We start from the raw sequence: 10000 nt of genomic DNA, 5'->3' as shown, positions 1-10000 counted from the left end.
CACACACACACACACACACACACACACACACACACACACACACACACACACACACACACACCTGTGACCAGGGTCTGCGGAGGCTGGAATGCGGCACACAGTACATCGCCTTGGTGCTGAACTCCCCCTTTCCACTCGGATGGCTCAACATAAAACTGGGAAAAGGAGTGCAGCCGGAAAACTGTTAACATCCTGCAGAGAGAGAGAGAGAGAGAGAGAGAGAGAGAGAGAGAGAGAGAGAGAGAGAGAGAGAGAGAGAGAGAGAGAGAGAGAGAGATGGGGTTAGGGATAGAATTAGTTTAGACAGAAAGACAATGCAGTGTCCAGTGGTCACAACACACTTAACCCATTAAGACCTGAGGCCGCTTCTAAACATTTTCTAAATCCTAACAGTTTTTCGGAAAAAAATGTAAAAAAAAATATTTTTCACGATTTTTCAAAAATAGCAGATCTACAAGCTCGTAGCGCGGCACTCGGTGCCGCGCTATGAGCTTGTATATCTGCTATTTTTGAATAGCCTAAAGAAATCTAAAAGTGACACAGATGCGTTCCAGGTATTAATGGGTTAAAGAGTTTCCAGTACTGTACTTTCTGATCTGCCAAGGCAGAATCCAAAAGGTGAAAAAGAATAAAGTCTGCACACTGGTAGTTGCAAAAAGCTCCAGCATGTATTGCTCGTCAACGTTTCGGCCTGTTCAGGCCTTCATCAGGACAAATATCCAAAAGGTGGCCATGACTTCTAATACTTCATAAAATATGGATCAGTCATCTATGATGTATCTATGACATGGCATATAGATCAGTGGTTCTCAAACCTTTTCATGTCAAGGACACCCAAATTGATAGATATTTGACCGCGGACCCCCATCTGAAAATATGTCGTGCCAGGGACCCCCAGAAGCAAAGAGTTGTGTTATAAATGTTCACTAATGTTCAAGATTTTTGAAAAATAGCAGATCTACAAGCTCATAGCGCGGCACTCAGTGCCGCGCTATGAGCTTGTAGATCTGCTATTTTTGAATAGCCAAAGTATAAAAGGTTAAAGTGGTTAAAATGATTGTGATGCTACATTAACTACTTTTGCTGGGGACCACCTAGAACCCCTGGGGGTCCCCGGACCCCACTTTGAGAACCAATGGCATAGATGTCATAGATACAGGCGCAATCCGTCCGTCAGGGCCGATGACGCATTTGCGTTTTTCTTGCAGCAGGCACTGTGTTTGTGTTTGCGCAGCCACACACTGGAGCAGACACATGGACAGTGGTGGAAAAAGTACTCAACATGTTTTACTTAAGTAAAAGTATCAATACTGCAGCGTAGCAATACTCTGTTACAAGTAAAAGTCCATAATTCAAAATTTACTTGAGTAAAAGTACAAAAGTATTGGCATCAAAATGTACTCACCGCCAAAGGGGAGAATTCTCCCCTTTTAATTATTTTTTTTTATTTTGTTTTTGAATTCCTAAAACGTTTCTCTAATTTTAGTACAGTACTTGAGTATACTGTATGTACTTAGTTACTTTACACCACTGCAAATGGAGAGGGGCCTGGCAGAGGAGCGGGGACTGCTACTATAGGCCTGTCAGGATTCTTACGTAATCGCCCGATCGCAATTGCTTGCAGTAATCACAATTTTGCATAATCATCATAATCATTTCCGAGTTGAAAAATGTTTCAACATGGAAAAGATTTCAACAAAAATGATGTTTCTACTTTCAACCTGGAAATGGAAAATAGCAGATCTATAAGCTCAATTTCTTTGTACTGTATATTTGAGTTATTTGTTACATATCTACCCTGTGCAGATTCAGCTTTTTCGAAGCCTATAAAAGCCAAACAGAAATGCAATTTTCATGTTCCAAACGCTAATCGCAATTATTTGCGTGACAATGAATCAGTCAAGTTAACTTTCATGAGCGTGACGGCCTTAACTGCTCCTCCTTCACAGTTTCCTCTCCTGTCTCCCACCCTGCAGTGACGAGGCTCTCCTCCCCTCAGCGTGGCGAGTTCCTGCAACGACAGGCAAGCTCCATTCATTCCATCCATTCGCAGCGGTCATTTGAGGCTTCCTCCGGTTGTTTTTGGGGTGATGTCTGTCTGCTTCATGTAGCGTTTGCAGACATCCATGAAGCGCAAGCAGAGGCGACCAAGAGGCATGAAGCCCGTTGACAGCTCACAGCACAGGAGGACGTCTGGCAGGCCGCCTGGGATCCATCCTGCACACGTTGAGGCTATAAGCCGTCTGAGGAGCCACTGGCTCAGCATGGTGAACGGTGGAGTGAGCACATTACAGGACTTCGGCGTTGGGAACTTTGTCCTGCCAACGTGATGCCCAGGATGAGGCGTATAGGCATCGCTTTGGACTCCGGTGGTGAGTTGAGAGTCGTGGGCGCAAGACACTCAACAGGTTGGCTGGTCCACCATAGTGGTGGAAAAAGTACTACATTTTTTTACTAAAGTAAAAGTATCAACTGCCATGTAGAACTACTCTGTTACAAGTAAAAGTCCAGAATTCAAAATGTACTCGAGTAAAAGTACAAAAGCATTGGTATCAAAATGTACTTAAAGTACCAAAAGCAGAAAGTACTCATTAGGCAGAATGTCCCGTTTCACGAGTTTTCAAATGTATACAAATCTTTTGAAAATAGCCGATCTACAAGCTCACAATGCGGCGCATCGCGACGCATTGTGAGCTTGTGAGCTTGTGAGCTTGTAGATCGGCTATTTTCAAATGGCCGAAATGTGTATAGGGTTGAAGTGGACCGTAATGTGTGTTTTGCAATAATAATCAAAACCTACAAAGTAACTAGTAACTAAAGTGTTCTAATAATTGTAGTGGAGTAAAAGTATAATATTTGCCTCTGAGATGTAGTGGAGTACAGAAGTAAAAGTACTGAACATTGGAAATACTCCAGTAAAGTAAAACAAAAATACCTCAAATTGTACTTAGGTACAGTACTTGAGTAAAAGTACTTAGTTACTTTACACCACTGGTCCGCTGCTGGAAAAGGATACGCTCAGGGCCTCGTGTCAGTGGATTAGGCATCACAAGCAGGGTGATCGTCACCGCAAAGCCCACGCCATGTTATACTCTGGGATCTCGCCTGCACTCATGCTAGAAGAAGGGGTCGTTTTGTTGCTTAAGGGAGCTGTGTCTCTTGGAGAGCAGCCATGTTGACAGAGCTCGCGGTCACGGCTGGGACTCATAACCTGGAGACCAGTACTTCTCAAAGTGGGGTACTACCGGGATCCTCTGGGGTTCCTTGAAGGGATTCCAAATGGACCTTTACAGGTCTGTAACTCTGCGAGCACACAAATGGATGAAACTTTGTATACTCTCAGTGTTATGGGGGTTCTTGATATTAAAACGTTTGAGAACCACTGCTGTAGACCTCACGCTTCTGTGTTGTTTCCTCCCTCCACAGTGGCCTCTCCAGGGCGCGAGCCTGGGTAGGAAACTATGGAAAATCTTGACTTGCCCGGTCATCAGGACCCTCGCCTTGGCCTTGCTGCTGTGATCCAAAGGGAGGAGAAAAAAGCATGACATTTGCCACCAGCTTGGCAGCAGGGGTTTGGAAGACACCCTACTAACTTCGGGGCTCCACTCCTGATTTGTGGGGTTTACTCCAGTGATATTCAACTGGCGGACCGCGGTCCAAATCCGGCCCCAGCTGAGCTTTCTTGTGGCCCCTGGAACACATTCCATATTCCAACGTAAAAATAAAATATGTTTTCATAACCGGTAACTGAAGCTCGTTAATGGTTAACCAACCAATAACCTGATAAGAATAAAATGTAGGCTACTGTTTAGAATGGAGGGTTAACTAACACCCACCGCCTACTGTATTTGCAGTCATAATCTTTGGTGAGTAAATTGTGGAGATCATACACCACTCTGGGCGGTATGTTTCCGAATATACTAGATATGCTGTGCTGTGTGTTGTTGTAGCACGTCTGGGGCAGCGAGATTAGGCAGGGGGCCACAAATTACTTGAAGTTGGGTGCCACAAGACCGTGAAAACAAAAATGAACAAAAGGGTTCATTTAGTATGCTATTATTTTATATATTTTTTGGTGCAAGGGTAGCTGTCAAGCAGGCATGTTACAAATAGCTGCAAGTAACTGCCTGGTTCTGCCTTAAACGTTAAACATGGAGAAATTAACAGGGGTACATTTAGTGCTTGAAAGCCATACTTGAGTAAAGGTACAGATACTGTATCTTACCTATTTTTACTCCAGTAAAAGTTAGTCACGCCTAAGAAAATCACTTAAAGTGTTCAGGTTCACATCATATTAAGAAAAGTATATTCAAGTATCAAAAGTAATAAAGACCTTTTCATGGTACAAAGAAACAAAACAGCCAGAAATGTTGTCTACTTTCTCTACTTTCAGAATAATGTAGCTTTCAAGTAGCTGTTTTTTCAGTGGCATATCAACATAAAAGAGCATAACAGATGAGTTTTGGGTGGCTTTCAAATCAACCAATTGGTTAGTTTTAGTTAGTTAGTTCTCCATCCACTTGTAGGTTTTACACAGTATGATTCATTCATCCTCAATTCATCCTGGGCTGAATGATGGTCTAACTCTCCACTACTAATGAAAAAATGCATCATAAGAGCTTGTGCTCTTATCAGCCGGATGCTCAGCAAAAAACTTTCTTTCATACGAACACTTCACCTTGCCAGCCTTCCTCCAATTCTCTTCTCACAAATAAGACACTTCAATGCCAGGGACCTGCGCACAGAACACACTGAAATATCTACTTCCTGTTTTCTTAATATCCAAATCAAAGTCTGTGAATTATAAAGGACTGTTGGCACAGAAATTATCCTATCAAACATCAAAAGGCATGAATGCAGTATAAAGCAGGCCCTAATAAGTTACCATAATGGACATAATATGTCCATTGGTGTGTCCTATATACAGTAGCACACACAACAAACAGTCAAACGGTTAACCATGAACACGGTCTTGTGGCCCCCGACTTCAAGTCATTTTACAATTGTGGCCCCCTGCCTAATCTAGTTGAATACCCCTGGTTTACTCCCTTTACACACATGGCTGTTGAGTCAGATGTAGACCTCTTCCGCCTTGGCCATTGGCTGCGTGATGCAGCTCATCTGCCCAGTGGTGTAGTTTAGGCCCGCAGGCTGTCCCCGGCACGTGAGAGATTTTGGAGACGGACAAGAAGCAGTGATGCCCGTCTACTCTACCAATTAAAGTGCAGCTGCCAAAGAACAAAGGTGCCATTTCTATCAAAAGATACACCCCAAATTGTACTCAAAATTTGGGGCAAGGTTTCAGCCCAATCATTCACTGCCAATGACGTGTTTGACGTGTTATTTTCCAACGCCCACACTGCCATTGACGTGTTTCGCGTGTTATTTTCCAACGCCCACACCGCCAATGACGTGTTTGACGTGTTTTGGTGTCTTCAGTGTTTACGCTAGATGGCGCTCTTCGCTAACCTATGAGTCACGATTTGACTCCCAGTGAAGCAGTGAAGCAGCAAATCACGTGATCGCAAAAAAAAAAACTGCCTTTTTGGCAAAAACAACCTACATTCAACTGCCAATAACTATGGAACGGATGATCGCGACGGCACACTTTATTTTCTCCCCGATTCTACGAGACTCGGACGACCGGTGGATGGATCGTCATGAAGAAAAATATTCTATGATTTTTCAAAGGTTAGTGAAAGCGCTCGGAATCGCTAGCAACTAAGGTCGGCTATTAGACAATGTTTTATTCTGGCAGTGAATGAGTTAAAGGAGAATTCCGGACAAATTAAGTGTTATCTTTGATGTCTCGTTACTCACCTACCGATGTGAAAAGTAGCGTTATTTTTTTTCATATATTCCCCTGTCGTCATTTTTTAAACACCCTCCGTTGTTATAATGGGAGCGTGAGGGTTAGTGAAGTTCGTCTATTATAACCGACGCAATGTTGTTTTTTTCACTACTAGTATTCATAGTAGAGTCTCATGATAGTCAAACATGCGTTGAAACTATCTGCGAGGCTGCCGTCAATGGCGAACGATTTAACACTGGTTGCTTGTTTCCAGAATCTGGCAACACGAGTTGCCAGGTTCTGGAAGAAACAAGCAACCAGTGTTAAATCGTTCGCCATTGACGGCAGCCTCGCAGATAGTTTCAACGCATGTTTGACTATCATGAGACTCTACTATGAATACTAGTAGTGAAAAAAACAACTTTGCGTCGGTTATAATAGACGAATTTCACTAACCCTCACGCTCCCATTATAACAACGGAGGGTGTTTAAAAAATGACGACAGGGGAATATATGAAAAAAAATAACGCTACTTTTCACATCGGTAGGTGAGTAACGAGACATCAAAGATAACACTTAATTTGTCCGGAATTCTCCTTTAACTTCAATTATTTATGAAGTAAATTATACAAAATTCAAAAAGTATAACAACGTACATGGAAAAAAATGTGTGGAGGTATAGGCTACTTCTGTGGCTTACTGGCAGTCTGCACAAGGAATGCGGTGCTGATCTTCTGCATTACAGAAACGTCCGCCCTTCACGTTCAATGAGACCATCTGCTCCCCTGATGTTCACTTCACTTCAAAACACGTCCCATCTGTGAACTGTGACTCATGAACAACACAGAAGCTATTTCTTAGCACAACATTGAACTGCAGAGTGCATGTTGTTGATCGATCATGGCTTGTGATGGAGAAATCCGTCTCGTCTGCGGGGCATCTGATGAGATCTTGGTGATGTGTTTCAAGCCAACATGCATGTGGAGGCTAATGCAACTTCAAATGACGTTGCAGGCACATCATTTGGCGCTACAGAACACTTTTAACAGCACGTTCTAGGTGGATATGAAGACGCAGAGAAGAGGAAGATGTTAAGGGGTACATTTAATCAAAGAGGAAATGTCCCTTCATTCCACTGTTCTGTTCGCTAGATACTCCTCAGCTATATGAGACATTAAAAAACACTTTCAACCTGGCATCCCTGTCATTAAAGCCATACGTTTTCAAAAATGTTCCACGTTTTGCAGAAATTGTGATCTAGAAGCTCACAGCACACGCTCAAACGCACGCACACTCGCACGCACGCACCAACACACACACACTCTATCTCTCTCTCTTAGGTTCCTAATTATCACAATGAAAACAACATTTTCAAGGTTTGAAAGAAAGAATACACCCACAGCAGGTTGAGAAGCACTGATCTACTGTCTGCATGTCTCACCTCTCCCAGCCCATCACCAGTATGCTCCTCTTCAGCAGCAGCAGCTGGCAGATGTCCACAGCCTGGCCTCGCCCTGCATTCAGCCTGTGATGGCAGTGGCCCTTGAAGTCCCACACCTACAACACACAGGACAATGTTGCTCTTCAGTACAGTGTTAACCCATTAAAGATAGTTCACCCCCAAAATGACTTTTTTTCCAATCGATTAGTCACCCCATGAAGCATTGAATTCATGGACATTTTTTAGTTTTCTGTCTCATTAAGCCAATAAGGTGATGACCAGCGGACCGGTAGGCAGTGGTTCCGGTAGGAGACACAAAGGAGACTCTTTGTGTCTCCTACCGGAACCGCCGCCGGTCATCAAATTATTGGCTTAGGAATGAGACAAAAACTAAAAAATATCCATGAATTCAAGTCTCCATGGGGTGACTAATCGATAGAAAAAAGTCATTTCGGGGGTGAACTATCCCTTTAGTTTTCGAGTCAATTGGTACTTGGTCCACATGGCCATTGACGAGTTAGACGCGTTTGAAAATGTATATATACATATTTCTTTTTTTTTCTTTTTTCACACAGAACCAGAGATAACGCGATCCGAAGATTTACTGCTCTATTCACTTCCTGGTTAACTTATTACTTAAAAATGCTGTATCTCGGCTCCTGTGTACTTTTTTTTTTTTTTTACTATGTATTTATGGTCAAGACATGCTATTTTCAAAGGCGGGCAACAGATGTCAACGAGGTCGCGATGACCTCGTTGGCATTTGTGAAGCCACTCAGTGATTAGCAACCATCAGGGGATCCATCATACTGGAGATACATATCCTGTGAATACTTGAAAAGGTTATAAAACACAAAAAAAGCTGGCAGTGGGTGAGTTTATTAATGTATATACTGGCAGTTAAAGAGTTAATGGGTTAAACTAGAAATTAGTTAAGTATTATCAACCAATTTGAGAAAAAAATGATATACTGTATTATTTGATTCATCCATGCTATTAATGTAGATCAAAAAAGGACGTTAGTAGAATAAGGTAATGCATTACTAAACGGTGGTGTCCATCGTACATATCGGAGCCAAACAGACACACCTTGAAATGACTTCATACCATGTGTACTGTTTACCCAGCAAAGACAAGGATTCACACTTTGGTGGCGTTGACAAAGCACGCATGATACGGTTTGCTAAACAGAATACACCTTTTTAAGCTGATATAATTATCTGATATAGATTCACTGTATGAATACTTGATGTGTAAAAGCAACTGCAAGATAAGTAAGTTAAATGACAATTTCCCCCTTCATTGGACGCATAGACGCATAGTTTTTTTCCACATGGCACTGTGATTGTGTTGTCTGACGTAATGAAAACAGTGATGAAATAGTGTTGCTGTCGGGTAGAAACCAGCTACCGGTATCTCAGTTTAAAAAATAAATACAACGTTTTTAATAAATCAGTGCTACTGAACACCCATTATGTATGTGTGTGGGTTTTACAAATATCGAACCAATGACAAGTATTAAAAAGCGCTTCTGAGTTCTGACTAAACCTCCTAACTCCATTGGATCCTCAAACTGTCGTGGAGTTAGGTGGTCTCCACATTAATGGTCAAAAACCTCCTAACTCCCCTTGAGCTGTATTTGGGTAAAGTGATGATAATATAAGGATACATTCAAGTATCTGACAATGTATAAAGTCACTGTACCAACTTTGATGAGGCAGTGTTGTGTTGTTCTAGAAACATGTTTTTCTTTTTCATTTCCTGAAAAGTTAATATTTTGGACAGCAGAGACATGTAAACACTGTTGTATTAAAATAATGTGATGTTATTCACCATAAAATACTCCCTCTAGTGTTCTATTACGGTACTCAGCCCATGAGGTTGAATCAAAGTCAAATCACATTTATTAAGAGCATTCTTAATAGTCTGTATATGCTCTTGCCATCATTATAATGGAAAAAGAAGATGACAAAATACAGATCAGAGATCCAAAAACTCACTTTTAGACACATTTTGCAGTGGACTATCTGTGACCGTGGGAGAATTTCATTAGACTAGTGCAGCGCCTGTCAGGGCATGGCTGTTGATTGCGCATGATGTGCGGGGGAAAGTGTTCGTTTGGAATGAGAGGCCGTTCGGAAACACGTGGCTGTTCAGTGGGCCGACTACTTGAGCCCCGAAGTACTGCTTAAAGCACTGTTGAGAACTGCAGTACAGATGCTTGAGAACCATTATAATCGAGTTGAGTTCACACTCAAAACTGAACTCCCTTGGGCAGTCCTCAGCAATACACCCATCAAATGTGAAGTCAGTCAGGATGAACGGGTCTCAAGATATGCGAAGGACAGACAGACAGACTGACAGACACAGCGATTCAGTGAATTTATAGATAGACTAGTGCAGGCCTGTACAAGATAGATTTTAATGGAGGTTACATAACTGTTTTGCTTGACATTCATCTCCTTAACAATTGAGAAAGTCTCAAGGTGCACCGGAGCTCATTCCACAATGTACTGTTTGAGGACTAGCCTGGACTCTAGTACTCTGGGTGAAAATGAATTATATATACGCCTCGCACCAGAGGCACATCCTGACTATAACTGAATCAGGCAGCAAAGAGCTGGTGGGGTGCTAGTGTGTCTTTCTCAGGAGAGAAAAACGAATATTTTTTCCCCCTCCCCCCAAATATACAGAATGAACCCCAAACCAATAGGCAGACAAACCAACTCAGACAGTTCAACTCTGCAAGTCCCTATTTAACACACACA

At 42.3% G+C, this 10000-nt stretch overlaps 1 protein-coding gene across 1 annotated transcript in view; it reads right to left on the bottom strand.

The window, feature by feature from the left end:
• LOC308085788 (cilia- and flagella-associated protein 337-like) overlaps positions 1-10000 on the bottom strand; it is a gene marked incomplete at its 5' end in the record, with an annotated part of 47951 nt that overhangs the window by 22392 nt on the left and 15559 nt on the right. The window contains 2 exons of the mRNA XM_080429097.1: positions 58-192; positions 7233-7348. Of these exons, the coding sequence (XP_080285223.1) occupies positions 58-192; positions 7233-7348 (251 nt within the window). The remainder of the gene's footprint in view (positions 1-57; positions 193-7232; positions 7349-10000) is intronic.

This window comes from Gymnoscopelus braueri (genome assembly GCF_963280865.1).
Source record: "Gymnoscopelus braueri genome assembly, chromosome: 5".
NCBI lineage: Eukaryota > Metazoa > Chordata > Actinopteri > Myctophiformes > Myctophidae > Gymnoscopelus > Gymnoscopelus braueri.
The sequence above is the reverse complement of the archived record's forward strand: the minus strand, read 5'-3'. Positions and strand labels throughout refer to the sequence as shown.